This window comes from Squalius cephalus (assembly GCF_949319135.1).
Source record: "Squalius cephalus genome assembly, chromosome: 7".
In the NCBI taxonomy this organism is placed as follows: domain Eukaryota; kingdom Metazoa; phylum Chordata; class Actinopteri; order Cypriniformes; family Leuciscidae; genus Squalius; species Squalius cephalus.
This window is the reverse complement of record NC_137128.1, coordinates 43860454-43881235: the sequence shown is the minus strand read 5'-3', so window position 1 is coordinate 43881235 and position 20782 is coordinate 43860454. Positions and strand designations below refer to the sequence as shown.

Here is a 20782-nt window from a genome sequence, read left to right as displayed (position 1 = left end):
AAGCATCTGTTGTTTACTAACATCTGATAGACATCTTTAAGATGTCAGTTTAACATACATTCTAAATCATTACATCTTAAAGACATCTTCTAAACGTCTATTTGACATCTGACAGGAAACGTCCTATAGACGTATTGCAGATGAGCAAACACTCTTAAAAATACGTCTTCCAGATGTAAACACGCACATCAAATAGACGTCTCCGTGATGTACGTGTGCTAGTTTGTGATATAAATAAATATATCACATTATTTATATGCATATAAATAGTGACTATTTTAAAATCCCATATTGGAAAAATGATAAAAAAATAAAATACTTCCGGCTTTTGCCAAACCAGACTTCTACCCAATATTCGCTACTTCCCTTGCCTTGCCTTTTTAATATTCACTATCACCACGTGGTGATAAGGCATACGATCTAAGGTGTTAGATCACCAGATGCCGTAAGTCATCCTGGTTGTTATGAAACTACAAGACATTTTTTATTTTATTAAAGAGGTAGGGTTTAGGGTTGGGGGATAGGTAATTACCAGATAGCCTAGGTCTGTATTTTATGCACAATTTATTTAATGTTTTAGAAGTTATTTCGTAGTTCATAAGATTCGAAAGCCTTACACACATTTGTATACATACAACAACATATAATATACTTGAAAAGATTATTTCGGTTAATGACTGTTTGTTTGTGGAAGGCATAACTTGTAATTGCGTAATTTTTTTTATGATTTGTTAGAATTGTTGTATCTTCACTACAAATTGTCCTGAGATTGACCCAGTGTTATTTTAGTTTTTATTAATGTTTAAATAAGCTTTTATGTTTTTAGTTTTCATGTTCATTTTAGTTTAATATTTAGTAATTTCATAATTTTTTTAATATTGCTATTTCGGTTTAATTTAATTTCAGTTTGAATTTGTATTTATTTCCTGTTAATAATTTTAGTGCTTCAACTTCAATTTATTGCTAAGGCAACATTTCAAATTTTCATTTAGTTTAAGTTTTTCAACTAAAATTTGTTTTATTTTATTTAAGCTTTATTCGATTAACGAAATGTTTAAATGGTTTCAGTAAACGATAATAACCCTGATTTTAATCCAGTGCACTAACTCAAAATAATCTGAGCTAAAACATTTACAGTTCAGACAAAGCTATTTAAATGATGTCACACAGAGCAATAGAGCAGTTTTAATTTGATCTGCATCAGTTTTTTCTTCTTTCATCTGTTTGTAAAAGTAAACAAGACCTTCAGCCTCCTGATCTGTCGGTCATCATGATCCAGACTCAGGCAGGTTCAGGTTGAATGGGTGATCAGGCACGGTTTATGACTCTGTAACACACAACAGAAGTGACATTTCTCAATGCTCTCGCACAGGATTCAGACATCAAGCTTCTGATCGAGGATACCAGTGAAAATGAAGGTGTATTTGAGCTTTTTTCTGCTGAGCGCTGCCCTCGTGGCCTACATGTGGAGAGATACGTTTGATCCAGGTCAGGACAACAGATTTACAATAATATATACTCTTTTTATTATTGCATCCCTTCAGATATTTGAGTTATTTTATAGTAAACGTATAAAGCATAACTCATACAGTCGCCGCCTTTGAGAAATCCCGATAGCTGTGTGTGTGGGCAGTTTATGCATGGAAAAGCAGAATGAATAAATATGAAGAAAGCCTTGCATTTTCCAAAGGCATTATATATTTTTAGATGATTTAGCGCTGGCTTTGCTACCAATCTTAAACTCAAAACGTTTGCAAGTATTCACTAGTTCATTAACTAGCTAAAGTCATGAAAACTGTTGGCAGACTCATTTATTACAGTTATGTAACTCATAACCTTGGTGAAAACAGTGTGCCCTGATGATCTAGAGATTATAACTTTTGTAGGTACAAAATAATTAAAAAAACTTTATGTAATATATATAATTTAAAGGACATTAGTAACTTTTTACCCTGTTAAGCCTGACATATATATTGACTAATATTCAGATAAATCTATGTATTTTTAAATTGTAGTCTATCAAACCTTCTAACAAAATATAGGAAATTTATAAATATACAACGTGTTTTGTTGAGTATCATATTTGATTCATCAGGCTTTTATGGCTCATGATATAGTGAGAATATGGAGGAAGCCCAAACTTCTGATAGCTTGTAATGTAAATCAATGATAACAGTATATCATTCTGACATAAAATACATATAAACATCAGTCATCACTATATCTCCCTATAATATGTCTTAGTAAGATGATATTTAAATGCTTAGTTTTATGATCAAAGCTCATATTTCATGCAATTCAATACAATGAGAGATGAACAATACTCAAACTTTAACATGATTTTTGTAAAATCACGATAATCAAATGAAGTTGCTTCAGTCCAGTAAGTGTTCATCTTAATATATTACTAATAAAAGGTACTTTATAAAAATCAGTGCAGATTCACAGCAGAAAGACACGTGATCCACGAGCTGAAGGTGGACGCTTTTACAATTATACTAAAAGGCTTTTACTTACCTCCTGTCGTCTGATTGATAGTTTATACTTTTGTTTTTTTAGCATGTGTGTAACAGGGTTTCAGCATTTTGATCATGTTGATGATTTAGAGGCCTTAGAAATGCATGTATCAAATATGATAAATAGGCTTTAGTTAAATTGCTTCTAACTTTGTTTTAACCTGCTTGGGAGTTCAATCCTTAATAAATCTTGTGATGAAGATGAAGCGGTGGGTTGGTTAGTTAGTTAGTTAGTTATTATACTTTATTGTCCTTTTTCAGGAAATTTGTCTTGGACTCAAAGCTGCATTAGTACACAACATATATATACACACACAAACCAAAAAGAAAGGAGTTAAAAAACTACATCTTGCTATTTAACATATTAATAGATACAGGAATAGATGATTTTTTGTAACGGTTACTCTTAAACAGTGGGACTCTATACCGTCTCCCTGATGGCAGAAGCTGATACATTGGAAATAAAACATGGCTTGAATCACTCACTAGTCTGTGCATTTTTACAAATCAATGATTCGTAAATTGATTGAAGTGATGAGTACTCTCTTACACCCATAACTTTCATTGCAGTTTTCACAAGACGTGCAAGCTGTGATTTTAATTGGACCGAAAGATTGCCATACCAAGTTTGCATCCCATAATTTAAAAGACTACCTAAAACGGCAAAATAAAATAATTGCATAATTCTGATTTACACCAAACAGCCTAAGTCTTATTAAAAAATACAATCGTTGCTGGAATTTTGAACAAAGATGATCAATGTGGGCTTTCCAAGTAAATGGAAAGAAGTGGTCCTCTTGGTTAAGAGTTTCACTGAGAGCCGTGTGTTGTTGAGCACAGAGTCAGTTCGCGGGGCCCGAGTGTTGATCACAGGGGCCAGTTCAGGGATCGGGGAGCAGATGGCCTACCATTACGCCAAGTTTGGGGCTCAGATCATCATCACTGCGAGACGATTAGAGGCTTTAAAAAAGGTCAGTTCGTTTTTCAAAAACACTTTAAGACGTTCCCAATACCTTTTCAATTACTTATGGACTTTAATCAGTAGATGGCCATATTTTTATTTGTTGAAAGTAATGCAGAGGCTGTAAGGCTGTGAAGTTTTAGACTTTTAAGGGTAGCAATACATTTTGTATGAAAGCAAAGGCTTTAATGAGCTTTAATGAAAGTCTGTCCTGTGGATGTCCAGGTGGCGCAGAAGTGTGTGAAACTGGGCGCACAGAAGATGATGTATATGACCGGAGACATGTCTGACCCCGCCGACCCTGAGAGAGTCGTCAAATACGCTGTGGAAAAACTGGGTGAGAAATGATTCAATATATTATGCAATTTATACACTATCCATAATTAAGATTTTTTTTAGATGTTTTTGTAAGAAGTCTCACCAAGTCTGCATTTATTTGTTAAAAAAGCAGTAATATTGTGAAATATTATTACAATTTAAAATAACCATTCTCTATTTGAATATAAACAATAAATTGATAATAACTGAGCAGCAAACCATCATATTAGAATGATTTCTGGAGGATCATGTGACACTGAAGACTGGAGTAATGATGCTGAAAATTCAGCTTTGATCACAGGAATAAATGACATTTTAGACTATATAAAACTAAAAAACAGTTCTTTGAATATTTCACAATATTATCATTTTCCTGTATTTTTGAGCAAATAAATGCAGCCTTTGTGAGCATAAGAGACTTCTTTCAGAAATAAAACCCTCATTTAATGATTCCAAACCTTTGACTGGTATTGCATGTGGTGTGTTTCTGTCCTGCAGGAGGACTGGACTTTCTAGTGTTGAATCATGTCGGAAACACGAACGTTGAGTTCTGGAACAGAGACGCAGATCACGTCAGGTCACTCATGCAGGTCAAGCACTGAGAGAACGGCTTCTGTCGCTCCTGTGGAGTTCTCCGTTCTCTGTTCACACTGATCTGACTCGTTGCAGGTGAACTTTGTGAGTTACACACAGATGACAGCAGCAGCTCTTCCTGTGCTGGAAACATCCGCTGGCTCCATCATCGTAGTTTCCTCAATGGCAGGCGAGTCTAACTTTGTTGGTGAAAGTTTAGTTAATATTAATCTAGTTAAAAGCACTTTTGGCTATGATTTGGGCAGAGACAGCCTTTGCAAATTCGGATGAATTGCAAACCCTGCCATATGAGGAAAAAATGACAGACAAAAGCATTTCATGCATTGAAACTGTGCAATTACTTTATTATCTCTGTTATATTTTACATTTAACATCTCATTCATTACATTCTATCTCTAACCATAATGAAATACTAATATGAAACTAAACCGCCAGTAGGTGACGGCAAATCATTGTCTTAACAAGTGAGTCATTGAATCGTTCAGTTAAACGATTTGATCAAAGCGGCTAATTCATTTACGGACAAAGCAAGTGTGACTGGAAGCGTCCGAAATCACATGCTCTCTCGAGTAGGGGAGACCGGGGACGGTTGCAACACTTTTTGCATTTCTCTCAGTTACTCAGAGACTATTTGGACTAGACCAACCAAATTTGTATATATTAAACTTGCATCTGTCTGCTAATTACCCATACCATTTAAATATGATTACATATGACATATCGTTCACAGTATTTATTTGAATGGAAGAAGCCAGATGTTGGGGACGGTTGTAACGTTAAAAATACCTTCAATTTCACTAATTAACTCAATGAGCATAGAATTCTGAAAATATGAACTGTTTTAGGCTTACTATAATATTATAGTATTATTTATTTATACAATAATATTATTGTAGCCTAGTCATATTTATCAAATAACAGTTACTGAGTTTTGTTTGTTCATGTGTAGAACATAGGCCTACACAGATTAAGTGTGCAGGCGTTACAGATGCTATTCAATCTCTCCATATTTCAGTGTCAGACAGGAAGAACTGAACAATATGCAATGCAACAAACTTTTATTAAACATGCAATTTATAACTTGTTGCAACCATCCCCAACCCTATCAGAATCTCACCGTAAGTCTCAGCTCATCCGGGTACTTCTTTCCTGCTCTTTTATGAGTACTGTGAAATCTTTGTCACATACTGTTTTTTGTCTACTATATTGTAGGGAAGTATGAGATTTCGTTTGTGAGTGAGTCGTCATTCATTAGAACGATTCATTCAGTAACGAAACATTACCGTGTTGCTCTGAGACGCGTGATGGCTGTGGATTTGTTAGGGATTATTTTAAGAGTCTTAAATATGTCACCTAATAGTAACTTCATGTTTATTGAATTGTTGTATAAAATTAATTATGACATTCGCAAACGTGCTGAACTTTAGCTTGTGTGGTATTGCCTAACTATATCCTTTATATATATTAAAATTAAGACTCACACGGAGACATTTTTGCCCCATATCTTGAATTTTTGGGGCATTTTTATTAAAATTCTTTTATTCCTTCTTTTTTAAAGAGAAACTGTTGAAACACAGCAAAGGCCGCCACTGGATTTGGGACACAATCACACATGTGAACTGGGATTCATTTCTTTGTGTAACAGTGTTTGTCAGTCACATACAGTTATAAATGACTAAAGGTTAACGCTGTTTCCCTCTCTGATCCAGGTAAGCTGGCGAGTCCGTTTGTGGCTCCGTACACCTCTACTAAGTTTGCGATGAACGGATTCTTCGGAGCGATGCAGAGTGAACTGGCAATCCAGAAGAGCAACGTGTCGGTGTCCATCATGATCCTCGGACTGATCGACACAGAGTCGGCCATGAATAAGATCAGGTAAGTTTCCCACTGCAGAACTGATGACACTGACTAAATCTAGCACTTCTGAAATGTGACCCTGAATCATTAAACCAGTCACACGTCGCACGGGTATATTTGTGGCAATAGCCAACAATATATTGCATGGGTCAAAATAATACATTTTTCTTTTATGCCAAAAATCATTAGGATATTAAGTAAAGATCATGTTCCATGAAGATATTTTGAAAATTTCCTACCGTAAATATATAAAACATGTATTTTTGTGAGTGAATGCTGCACAATCGTGAACAGAAATGAACAACTTTAAAGGAGATTTTCTCAATGTTTCGATTTTTTTGCACCCTCAGATTCCAGATGTTCAATAGTTGTATCTCGGCCAAATATTGTCCTATCCTAATAAACCACACATCAATGGAAAGATTATTTATTCAGATTTCAGATGATGTATAAAGCTCAATTTAAAAACAAAAATTAACCCGTGTGACTGGTTTTGTGGTCCAGGGTCACATATTGCAAACTTGAAGAAAACTTCACCTTCATCATCATCATCAAGTAAATCATAATTGGTTAGGATCTTACAACCATTTTCTTGAATCAACATTTCTATCATACAGCAAGCAGTATCTCATAGTTAATAAATGCTGAATTTACAGTTTGCTTCTTAAGTGTTACATCAGGTTAATGGTAATTTTCATTAGAGTTTTTATTTTAATAATCATCATGTACTATTTTATGGGACATCTTTTCTTTAAAATGGTAAGAATGATTTATTTACATGCAAAACATTTTATTTCTATTATATATTTACAATGATTTATATATTTTAAAATATGACATATTTTAGCTCAATTGTTTGACAAAGATCACATTAAGACCGTTAAGAAGTCCACTGAAGGCAAGCTTGGAGAACCCAGGTGCAGCTTTATTTCCAAAACCAGATCAAACATAAAACAAAGACTTGACTTGGCTTGAACAAACACAAACTCACCCAACAGTGGTTACAGGAAACACAATACTTGACAAAGTAACAAGGCAAACATGAGGGCTTAAATACACACAAGACTCTTTGTGCACAATCAAGACAATGAACCAATCAGAACATGACACATAAGACAAGGGAACACATGGCAGGATCACATGACTAGAACAGGGGATCACACATGACAGACATGAACCAAAACCAAAACAAGATGTGACAAAGAAAAAAGTACCACTTTGGTTCTAGTTAAAGACTAGTGAATAGTTTAAGTTTTTTTTAGTAACACTTTGCAAAAAGGTTCCATTTGTTAACAATAGTTATATGCATTACTTAACATAAACTATGAAAAAATACTTGAAAAAGCATTTATTTATCTTGATGTTAATTTCAACATTTACCAATACGTTCAAATCAAAAGTTGCAATTTAATGGATCTGTTAATGATAGATAAATGGTAACAATGATAAATGTTAGGTAATGCATCAGCTAATGCTAACTAAAGGGACCTTATTATCAAGTGTTTTTATTTTTATAATTTTTTTAAATGTTTGTTCTGTCCAAACGTTTCGAGGACATTGGTGTGGTCCAAAATGCAATCAAAGTTTCCATTCTGTTCTGTACATCACTCAAGATACATTTAGGAAGCCGGTTATGAGTTCATTTGCAGTTTGTCCTCAGCACATTTATCTTGTTACTTTGGTGATCTGTTCATGGATCATGAATAATAATTCTACACTGAAAAAAAAAGTTGCTGACTTAAAGTTTTAAAGGAGCCGTATGTAAGATTGTGGCCAAAACTGGTACTGCAATCACTTTCAAATTACTGTAGAGCGGTGTATTACCTCCCCCTCCCCCCTGACTCGAGGTTGCCAGATAGGCTGCAGGATCCAGCAGGAACGTTTGTAGCTGCAGCTGTGGTAACTAGAGCAGAGCTGGCAACCCGGATGCCGAAACACTACTGACTCCGTGATTGGTAGATAGGTGGAGGGTGGCGCTTCAGGTCAAAACACAAGATGACAACATCAACATCAGTTGAGGGCTGCAACTTCACTTTTTAAATGACAATATCCTGGCCGAACTACTGTTGTCAGTGATATAAGTATTTGAAATGAACATGATTTCTTAATGTCTAGTGACATATCAGGGCCATTTTATGATTAATTGAAATACATTTCTTACATACAGCTCCTTTAAGTACACTCAACTTGGATGTTTAATTCATTTAAACTTTACACTAAAACGTGTTTAAAAAATGAGTTGATCTTGTATAACTTATAAAAAAGTTCGCAAATGTTTAGTATGTGTCTGATGGCCCCATTTCAGTGACTCAGTTTGTTGTTGTATTTTTCTAACCACACATGAACATGATTTTCTCAAAAATACATATTTTTTACATGCGTTACATGCTGCTCACTTCTTATTACTCATTACTCCAGTCTTCAGTGTCACATGATCCTTCAGAAATCATTCTAATATGATGATTTGCTGATCAAGACACTTTTCTGATTATTAACAGTTGTGCTGTTGCTTCATATTTTTTGGTGAATAAAAATGATACCTTTTTTCCAGCATTCTTTGACTAATCTTTTGTAACATTATAAATGTCTTTACTGTCACTTTTGATCAATTTAATGCATCCTTGCTGAATAAAAGTATTCATTTCTTAAAAAAATTAAATAAAAAAAACACATACCCCAAACTTTTGAATGGTAGTGTACACACACACACACACACACACACACACACACACACACACACACACACACACACACACACACACACACACACACAGTAACTGTACAAAATACAATAGTGGCCAAAAGTGGAGTTCGGCCAAGGAAAATTTGCATCTTCACCCTAAAGATTGGTTAGATTTTGTAAGCATGTTGCATAGCTTGGAGTTGATTGTTTTATTTGTGATACTGCAATAAAACATGCCAAATTAATGCTGACATAATTTTTGGCCAAATTATGAACAAAAACAAGAGAGAACCAGTGACATATAATGACTGATTATGTTAAAGTGATATGCTTTTTAATTTTTTTTTATAGTCATAGTAAAATAAAACCTGTAGCTTTAGTTTGCATTTTTCCAAATAATTTTCTCAGATAAATGCCTAAACCAAGTTTAGTTTTTCCCTAATATTTTTAAGGTTCACTTGTAGGGTCATAAAAACAAACACGCCCCCTCGAACATCACTTTTAGCCACTATTGTATCGCTTCATTAAAGTGTTTGGTTAATGCTTTTAATCCATAGCAACTTGCTTAAGTGATGAAAATGACCTGGACGTGTTTTCGCGAGAATCCCCCATAACTGTTCTCTCTCGAATCTCTCTCAGAGGATTCAGCACGATGACGGCCTATCCTGCGAGTGAAGCGGCTCTGAGCATCATCAAAGCCGGGGCGTCCCGTCAGAAAGAGGCCTACTACCCCTGGTTCCACTATTTCACCTGCCTGATCAACAACGTCTTCCCCTTCCTGAAAGATCTCGTGCTGTCAGGCCTCAGCATGGACAACAAAGACTAACACATGTGCACATCTCAGACATTCACGGGATTATTCCATGAGAACATATGTATAATGAGGAGTGAATTATGTATGCGCACTTGAGTCGACTTTTACATAGTGCGTTTAGGAAATTGAAAAATCTTTGAAGCATTATTTTTTATTAATTGTATTGTATTTTGTACCCCAATTTATAGACCCAAAATACAAGCAAAATCCTTGTAAATAATAGTAAAATACAACCAATTCATCATAAATCAGTTACAGAACAAATAAGATTTCATTAGTTAACATTTACATACTATAACATGATGAACAATACAGCTTTTATTAATCTTCGTTAATGTCAATCTCAACGTATTTAAGATCAAAAGTTGTATCTGTTAACATTAGTTAATGCACTGTGAACTAACATGAACATAAACATTTTTATTAACTAACATTAACAAAGGCTTTTAAATGTATTGCTCATTATTAGTTCATGTTAGTTGATGCATTAACTGATATTAACATATGAAAAAGTGTTACGTAAATATCATTCAGCACAAGATGAACAAAATGCTTTTAATTACAGTTATGAAGCTACTTCTGAGAGAGCCACTGCTTAATTATTAAAATGTTTTCTGTATTTATTTGTCTGACATTTTCAATTAATTTTTGTACCAAGACTCATATGCATTTGGGATTTTACACTTCCAGTGATATTAAAGTGTGTGTAATTAAACATGACGTCAGTCTGTGATTCTGTGTCTGTATTCTCAGTCTTTCTATTAAAACAAATGCTGAAGTATTAACATCAGACCTGTGGGCTTTGCAAAAACATAAAAAGATTTTTCCTATGTGTGAATATGTTTTCTCCTAAAAAAACGAAATTAAATGGGAGACCCAAACCGTTTCCCATAATGCCGTTGGACTCTGAGCATGAGTTTGTCAAAACCACTGAAGCATGTGAAATCTCAAATTAAACACTCAGAGACTCAATTGGGATAATTATTTTCCATTTGTATAATTTTTAATTAAACATATGAAAGTCTCCAACCATTAAATGCTTTTTCTGGTTGCTCTGTGCCACTATCAAAGTTTTAAAAAGTATAAACATAATTTACAGGGTCATATAGTTAATGAGCAGCCATGACAAGCAAGGTCAAAACCATTAAAAGTCAATGTGTTGCATTGTCATCGTCTGTCAGTAACTGATAACATTGATCTACAAAATAGTTAAAACGCAAATGACAGATAGTATAGAATAGATAAATAGCATATTGACTGGATTCTACTTGATTTTATGCGCTCAGCTGCTGTATTTCAACACTTCTGTTTTATTTCTGCTCTTTTGATCTGGGAGAAACTTTCAAGGTCAGTAGATCTACAGAATTGTGGGAACGCAGATAAAAGCGTCAGCGAGCGGGAATTTACATATGACAGACTTTCAGTTCAGCGATTTGATTTCTAACAACATTCCCTTGCGAAAAAGAAGTTCATTTAAGTGTGGTATTAGTATACTTCTTTCAAACAAAAAATACTTTGTCTACTTTGTATGTACTTCTCACAAATGTGACCCTGGATCACAAAACCAGTCTCGAGTCGCACGGGTATATTTGTGGCAATAGCCAACAATACATTGTATGGGTCAAAATTATCCATTTTTCTTTTATGCCAAAAATCATTAGGATATTAAGTAAAGATCATGTTCCATGAAGATATTTTGTAAATTTCCTATCGTAAATATATAAAACATTTATTTTTGTGAGTGAATGCAACACAATCGCCAACAGAAATGAACAACTTTAAAGACGATTTTCTCAATGTTTTGATTTTTTTGCACCCTCAGATTCCAGATTTTCAAATAGTTGTATCTCGGACAAATATTGTCCTATCCTAACAAACCATACATCAATGGAAAGCTTATTTATTCAGTTTTCAGATGATGTATAAATCTCATATCTCAAATCTAAAAAAAATTGACCCATGTGACTGGTTTTGTGGTCCAGGGTCACAAATATACTTAAAGTTTCACTTAAGTATACTTGACTTTTACTGACAGAAAGGTCTAAGTATATTTGGCCTATACTTGTACTCAATCTTCTCCTAATTAAAAGTAGCCTATAATTAAGTATTCTAAGAATAATTGGCTTGTAGTATGTAGCCTATTAAATACTTTTTGTCACATAGTTTTACATACTGTTTAAAAACCGACATTGTTTGAAAATATTGATTTATAAAGAGAAAAGATATGTTCCTAATTCTGAGTATCTGATTTTTTGTGTACGCTAGTCCACCGGATGAATTGACTCTTTCCACAACTCAATTTTCCGCCAATTCATGTTTCTCTGTTAGGGGGCGCTATTACGCATCTTTTAGTACAGAATCTCCTGATCAAAACAGGTGAACGAAGAAGCAATAGAAGCGATAGAAGATTGCTTACGCAAATGTAAAACAACGCGATTATCAATCATTAAACACTAAACAGCAAATAAATCAAAACTGCCTAATGTTACTGAATGAAATGTTGAACCAATGAGGAGGAAACAACTGTGAAGCTTTGATGGTGTTGATGGACTTAACTTAAAGGGATATTTCACCACTGGAAAGATGAATGTGTGTTTAAATTGGGTCATTTATGTAGTAGAAATGTGAAATTATTTTAGAAGTTGGTGTCTTCTAGACTGAGAAAAGCCAGAAAATTTATTTTTTGGCTCATGAAAGACAACAACTCCCAGAATGCACTTGCTTCGCTGCCCTACGAGGACACTCCCAAGCCACGCCTACCGGTTACAGAGGGCAGTATCGGGAGAAATGATACAGCTAGGCTACTAGTCGACTGGAAACTGAAAAGACGGCGTTTTATCGTGAGATCCCCCTATGGGCGGGTTGAACACATGCGGGACGAGCTCCTCCTACTGGCTGGAGTCTCTCGCCTCTGGACAAAAGAGACTCTGATGAGCTAAATGACGATTTTTGCGTCATCTGAGGTTTTTTTCCAGACACACAATACAGAAATCTCTCGTCTCAGGGGGACATGAGGGAGGGAAGCACGGTCACTCGAAAATACTACCGGGTTTCTACCGATACAAAGCTTAATGCTAATCGGTGAAGTATCCCTTTAAAGAAAACTTGCATACTTGCAGTATAAAACTACTAAACTAGTAGTTTACTGAGAGTATACTTCAAAGTGTACTTTCATAAACTAAAAAATGCGCTACAAGTATTTGACTAGTAAACTCATAGTTGTTTAACTATAAATTCACTTGTAGTAGTTGTAGTTGTGTACACAAAGTTTAGTACTGTTACACTTAAAGTTAAAAGGATACTTTTATAGGCTACATTAAAAAGTGGGCCAATTTAGTTCCAAGTAGTATTGAAAAACTACACTATCAAGTATACTTCTAGTACATTGATATTAGTAAACTACATAATGTATAGTAGGCTACTTAAAAACATACTCAAACTTTTCTAAAAGCGACTTATTTTTCATAAGGGTTCTGCAGTACAAATTTCTGTATGAATGTATATTTTTGAAACACCTTGTGAACGCTGGTTTGAATGTTGAGTTTTGTTTTACTCACCATCATCTCCCAAAAAGTGTTGTTGTTGCTTTCACACATTGACTAGCACTGAATTGAATGCACAAGAATATGAATGACAACATAATAGTAACGGCTTGTGCGTAAATATGATAAATCAGCCACTGGACAAAACATCTACTATTCTAAAAACACACACAGAAGAACATATATACTTTTAAATGTCTGTCAGCTTCAGGTTGATGAGATCGCGACTGCCTCTGGTGGACGGGCGCGGGAACTGCGATCAGAACACGTGACAGAGGGTCCCTGTGCGTCACAACTGCTCCAGCGTTGCCATGGTGACCTCACCTCATCCAAGAGCTCTTTGCCAAGTGTGATGATGTTGCCAAATTTCAAATCAGCAATGCAATAAACCACACTGTTCAACAGCACAGGAAAACATGTACATCGCTCCATTAAAAAAGAGAGAGTAGCGTTAAACATCATGATAAATAGATTAAAATGCAATCAAATAAAATACTTTGTATTTCAAATGCATTCAGAGCTCATTATAGAGACGAATTGATGAAATTAGCAATGTTAAGAAAATAATTATTAGGCTATAGGCTACAGTTGCCCCAAACTATCAAAACATATTTGGACACTTAAAGGGATAGTTCACCTAAAAATGAAACATTTGTCATCATTTATTTAACCTCAACCTGGATGAGTTTCTGCAAAATATCTTCTTTTGTGTTCAACAGAAAGAAAGAAACGGCGAGTAAACGATGACAGATTTTTCATTTTTGGGTGAACTATCTCTTTAAAGCCTTGCTTTAAAATGTCTGCATCATTGCATTACATACAAATTATAAAAGAAAGTGTGATTATTGCAAAGAAAGATGCACAAACACACTTTGCACGTAAACATTTGACAATATACGACCACTAAAAAGATCACCAAAACACCAGTTAAATAAAAAGACCCTAAGCAAAAAAATAAAAAACAAATAAAAGCCGGAGAAGAGAAAAGATCCTGCAGAATTTGAGTAATTTAAGTGTCCAAATATGTGTAGTTATATAGAATATAAGAACATTAAATTGCACGGTCAACCACAGGGTGGCGCTATAGGGTAAAGGATTTGTGACCAAAGGAAATCAATGAGTTGGGAATTATATTTTTACCCCGTCACCGCTAGTATTTCTTGCTCAAGGACGTGTCAGGATTTACATCCTGAGATATTTTCCGGCAGAACTGAATGCGGTTCCTCTTACATTTGTGCTACTAATTTCACGTCAGCTGAAATATTAAATCTTATAAATGGCTGTAGTATATTTGCCTCCCCGCATAAACTTTTCTGTGATTAGGCACGGCTGGTTTAAGGACAAACCTGTATTCATATAGGCTATATGTTTAGAGTAACGTTTCCTTGCCATTACTAGTCAGACATCTGGAGGTCATGACCTCGTGTGGTATGTCCCTGATAAAGAGCTCGTAAACGGATCGATGTCTCATTTAAACAATCTCTTTACGAATGATAAAGAATAGCAAGAGGGGAGAAGATGCAGAGAGACTGATTCTGATCTAACGGCTGTTAGAGAGATGAATCCTCTGGTTGTGGGATCTCTGATGTCCAAACCACAGTTTTTGTTGATTCAGGATGAAGTAGCCGATGACAGACATCAGCAAACCAGCGATGAGCAAATGAACACTTCATCTGAGCAGAGATCCATCCCCATGCAAAAAAGTTCATTTTATTAAGTATACTTTATGTAAGTATGCTAATATCAATGTACTAGACTTGCAAGTGTCCTGTTTCAATACTACTTAGAACTAAATTGGCCCACTTTTTAGTGTATAAAGTATGGATACGTTAAGTATAACAGTAAACTTTGAGTACACAACTAAGTTTTTCGTTTACCTCAACTACACTAAATGTAAACTTATAGGTATAGCCTACTGATAGTTTACTAGTCAAACACATTTTTTAGTTTATGAAAGTACACTTTGTTGCACACAAAAAGTATTCTCGTCGCTTTATAAACTTAAGATCGAGCCACTGGAGTCACTTGGACTATATTAACGATCTCTTTAATACATTTTCTGGGCCAGCAAGTTTCAGTCCCTTAGAAGCCTATGGAGGAGTGAGACAACTCTCAGATTTAATCAAAAATATCTTAATTTGTGTTCCGAAGATGAACGAATGTTTTACGGGGTTGGAACAACATGAGGGCGAGTAATTACTGACTGAATTTTTATTTTTGGGTGAACTATCCCTTTAAGTTCAACTTAATGCATTTGTTAGGTAAAATCAATTGAATGCAACCACTTACGATAATGTTTTTTATTAAATTCAACAAATCATTTTTTTCAGTGTACTTGTATGTTTTCTTTAAGTGAACATGACTTATCATAGGCTACTTATAGTTCACTATTATATATTATTTTTGCACTTATACTACTATGTTCCAACTTGGGTAAGTTTCAGGAAAAAAGTTAGATGGGATTCAGAGCGATGATCAAAACACAGACGGAGTAGATCAAGTCCATCAAAGCTTCTCAGTCGTTTCCTTCAACGTTTCCTTCAGCAGCGTTAGGCAGTTTTGAGTTATATGCGGTTTAATGTTTGATGATCATGTTATTTTACATGTGTGTAAGCAATGCTTCTATTGAGACAGTGTTGAGATCTCTTCTTTTTTCTCAGGAGAAACATCTGAGAACAACTGATCTGTCATGGAGTCAAACTTATTAAACTTCAGATGTTGTTTTACTCCATAGACAGGATTTATAAGGGCTCGGCAGACGAGATGCTTGTCCTTCACGCTCCGACACAATCAATCTGTCCGTTTATCGCTCTCAGTCGTATTTTCTCTCATATCGCTTGCAGACCGAGCCCTCAAACTTTTAACTCATGTCAGACTTTCACCTTCTACGAAGAAAGGGTCATATTAAGACAATTCATTATGATAATCCTAATTCATAATGTGTGACCCTGAGAGAGTTCAGATGAGATGAGAGTGAGATTGATTCTCATTAACTGACAGTAATAAAGATGAACTGATGCTTTCAGTCATCCTCCACATCAGTTTCTTCATTAAATGTATTTAAGAGTCACTGCTGTTTGATATCTGCCACATTGAAAGGAAAAGAACACGTTCTTTCATTGGATAAATGTGTGGAGTAACGGCAGAGGTCATCTCGAACTTCATCTCTTTAAATGTTTCACCCCAAAATAAAATCCTGTCATCATTTACTCACCCTCATGTCGTTCCAAACCGGTATGGCCTTTTTCCCTCTGTGGAACATATAAGAATTGCCAAAGTTGTTTTCCACACATAATAATGATACAAAATCTCTAAAAGCATGTTTAGTGCTATCACCATTTAAACGGTTACACACAATATATTATTATATGACATTAATTAATGTTTCAGAATAAAAAAAGCTAAAAATGTCCTTATAGCAAATATCATGACCCCACACACCATTATACACCAGTATTTTTGTACAAGGCCAGTGTGTCTAAACATAATGTCTTAACATTACAAGAGAATCTTGTTTGTAGTCAATGTGTCAATTTGTCACATTTTCAAAAATTATGTCTGTAAGGTTAACCAATTTTTTTTAAAGGGTACATAACATGCACAGTTTCACCTAATCTCATGTTAATCTTGAGTACCTATAGAGTAGTAGTGCATCCTTAATATCTCAAAAAAGTGTTTAGTTTTATTAAATTTATAAAAGAAAAATACAGCTTTCCGATTCTCTCCGGAAAAAGCCGAGGTCCTGGAGGCGGAGCTATAGAGTCAAGCGTAGCTGCTAGCTTTCCAGCAAAAGACAGAAATCTGATCCAGTTGTACTTACATGAATGGGGTCTTTTATCACTGGGACCACTCCACGTTTTAATAGCAAACGATTTGCAAATCCAGCGTCGACCTGAGCCTTGTTAATAAAACATTCGTCACTGAAATGGCCAGAACACACAACCGCACTTCCTACACTCCGTTGCTGCCCCGGAAAAACAAACAGCATCCACTGTTCCTGTAACACTGGGTTCTTTGGAAAGCTGGACACGGTAAGCTTTCCCTCACATCCAAAAACACACTTTTTTGGAGACATTCTTGAACAAATCCTATGCAGCGCTGGCTGCCGATGATTTCCTGTTGAAGCGCGTTGATGTGCGCGGTCTCGCTCTCCTCTGGTCGACGTGCGCGCGGGCGAGCTTTTCCGAGAGAAATGCTCATATAAGGAGTTCCACTCTGGTCTACGTCATTAAATTCACGGTCGAAAAAAAACCAGCCGAAACTTGTACCAACCCGGAAGTAAGATTTTCAGCACAGAAATTCTCCGTTATTCGTCCAAAATATTTTTTTAAAACTTTGCCCATGTTTAACATGAGAATCCATCTCTTTAACACTGTAAACAACTCTGAAAACATGAAACACCATGGTACCCCCCCTTTAAGTAAATACAGCATTATGGTGGTGCACAGAAGAGACAAAATATAAATAAATAAAAATATTTAAATTACGATATTTTAGGCGGAATTTTATATTTTTTGTAATACATAGGCTACCTATTAAGATTTATTAATATTGATTATTGTATGCATGCAAACTGGCTGACATCCTGATGAAAAAATATGTAGTTTCATTTTAAAGTTATCTTGTATTACATATTAGCTAAATCTAAACAAAATGCCCCCCATAATTCTAATCAGAATTCTAATCAGGATGTGTTTGAATTCTTTAAAACCTTTCAAACAGAATTCATTCCATTGTTTTGCTATATGTCTACATGGCGACTGCATCAACACAACACTAAAAAAGTTCAGGTGCTGGCTTAAATTTTTAAGTAGGCTTCAGTAATCAAATTGTTTGCACAAGTCACATCAACTTTAAGGGGTGTAAGAATGTTCCTTTAATAGCTTTTTATTGCCAAATGTGTGAGCAGCTTGTAACGAAAATTAAAAAACGAGACCTTCCCCGACTTCCAATGTTGTCTATGAAAGCCTGTAGAATGATTTTTATGTGAAGGAGGGTCGTTTTTGCCGGGAAAATCAAAAAGATGTGATGTTTACACGCGCTCGTGAGAGCCTCTCTTCCGTTCAATGACAAAAGATACAAATGCTTACACTGTTCAGGATAATGCCGGAATAAGATACACTTTACTATAATGTCAGTGTGTCATGCAAAGAAAAGCGATTAATTCAAACTATAGCATCACATAGCTAGATATACAGTATATATTGTCTCAAATATAGCCTACTTTATAATCAAACTATCATAACAGTATAGCCTAACTTTAAATACCTCATCTGTCGACATTGATGCCGGAGAATCGCAGAAATGGTGCAAAGTTAAATCCACATCGATATGATCAGATGCTTTCTTTAATCGCTGTTTTCTCTGTCATTTTTGTTGAGTGTTTATTTTGTTGAGAGGAAAGTGTGCAGCACATATAAGGCCTGTTCATCTGAACGTAGCGTGGACGGCGTCTGCAAAGTGCAAAGGTATTTCCAACTTCTTTTTACTTTTTAAGCAAAGAACAAAATAGAAATGAGCCGTGAATATATCGGGTCATTGAATCACATTCAGTTCAGTCTCTTGTAAGTTATGTGAGCAGCGAGCACGAGCAGTAATGTGCTGCTGCAGTTCACTTAACGGCCACCGGTGTCGCTAATAACAAGAGTTTCTGAATTCTACATCCCCTTGAAATTATTTTAAAGGGGTGGTATAATGCCCTTTTCACAAGATGTAAAATAAATCTCTGATGTCCCCAGAGTGTGTATGTGAAGTTTTAGCTCAAAATACCCCACAGATATTTTTATATAGCATGTTAAAAGTGTCAATTTTTGAGGGTGAGTAAAAACGCACCGTTTTGTGTCTGTTCCTTTAAATGCAAATGAGCTGCTGCTCCCGGCTTCAACAGCTCGTGTCCTTTTACCTCACACACACATGCACTGAAAATTTCAAAAACTTTTAGCCTTTTATGTTCAAACCGGAGTCAGACAATGATGGAGAGACTCAAGAAGAAGTGACAACATGTAGAAGCAACAGGACATTTCTGAATGGTTATTAGATGAATTTATGTAGCTTATGTGTAGTTATCTTCTAGTCATTGATTAGCATATTCTGTCTTGATCTGTCAAATCGCATTCAGGGGGCGGGGTTTATGTAAATTCTAGGGTTGGTGATGTCATTAACCCAGGAAGCTTGTGTAGTCTCTACCAGCCATTTGTTGTAGTCCTTAAAAAGCGATTTCTTTAAAAGCAAATATCTCCCTTTGCTTTGAACTTTGAGCGTTGTAACTTTGCAGATGTTGTTTATGCTCAAACAGCAACATTACACACTAACTAAAGTTAGAAAAGTCAAATCATAATCAACCACCCCTTTAAACTGAAATCGTGTTGAATCTCGTAGAACTTACACATGTTGTCATGATTTACTGATCACATATACATATTTATACAATGAATGATCCGAGAGTGCTGGTAAGCATTTATTATTTTTATTGTAAAATTGAAAAAAGAAGAAAGACAGAAAAAGCCCCAATAAGCATCATTTATACACATTATGTCAGAAATGATAAACTTAAGAGTTCATACATAAATATATAAATAAACAAATGCAAATGATCAAATTCTAATAATAAAAATAATCAAATAAATTAATGACCGAAACAATAAATAGAACACCGTAATTAAAACCTTTTACACATTTAATTGTCAAAGCAGCAAGTTCAAGAGGGAAGATAATGGGACAAAACTGGTCTGTTGTTCTTCAGAAATGAAACCAAAAGGAAGGTTTGCTCCTTTACACCTCTTAAACTCGTCGTGCAGATGTTACGGGAACATCTGGTTGTGTCCCACACTTCCCTCCATAGCATTTAAACATAGATTCATTATTTAGCTTACATCTGTTTGTATATTGTGCTAAGAAACCCTAAGATATAACACAATCGTCCATATAGCAAAGCCGACCCGAGTTGTTTCCCGTCCCGATCCAGGTCTTGTGTTGTTCTCATACGTAGAGCTGATCCCGGATCAGTCGTGACTGAAAACGCCCGGGAACTTTTGCATGAATCCCCATTGTACCTGAAAGAAGCGTTCTGTGCTATCAATATTCCCAACAAATACAGAGGACAGATTTCATGAGCCCATCCCTATGCATTCAATAACTTGACGTATATATTTATATAAAGAGTCCAACCATTCATAGGAATATCATTCCAGTAGATTAATCTATAACATCCTAAATCAAACCATTTTCTTCTGTACAAAACATTCCGAGTATTGACTGGAACAAATCATTCTATCAAAAAATGCAGGAAAGAAAGCAAACATGGATTGAAAGCTTGAGGTTTGTGTGTTTTGATACTGTATGCAGCGTTGGCTCTAGCAGAGGACTATGGCAGTAGATGGGGAGTATGAAGGAAGAGGACATGGCTTAGTTCAGGTAGTAACATCATATGAATAATAATAAATAAATAAAAAACACAGTTTGTAAAACATACTCCCAAAATAGCCCAAACCCTGAAGA

General features: G+C 35.3%; 1 protein-coding gene and 1 long non-coding RNA gene across 3 annotated transcripts in view; both read left to right on the top strand.

Annotated features, from left to right (window-relative positions):
• LOC307161906 overlaps positions 1–20782 on the top strand; it is a 642191-nt gene that overhangs the window by 259790 nt on the left and 361619 nt on the right. The window lies entirely within an intron of this gene.
• On the top strand, positions 430–10713 carry hsd11b1lb (hydroxysteroid (11-beta) dehydrogenase 1-like b). 2 transcript variants are annotated; one of them, XM_079877127.1, is made up of 8 exons: positions 430–445; positions 1373–1488; positions 3357–3487; positions 3703–3814; positions 4294–4385; positions 4465–4558; positions 6099–6264; positions 9569–10713. In XM_079877127.1, exons 2-8 carry the CDS (start codon positions 1413–1415, stop codon positions 9753–9755), a joined length of 858 nt encoding a protein of 285 aa, XP_079733253.1. In that variant the 5' UTR covers positions 430–445; positions 1373–1412; the 3' UTR covers positions 9756–10713. The 2 variants fall into 2 exon arrangements, with proteins under 2 accessions (XP_079733253.1, XP_079733252.1); XM_079877126.1 differs by lacking the exon at positions 430–445 and having other exon boundaries at positions 1256–1488.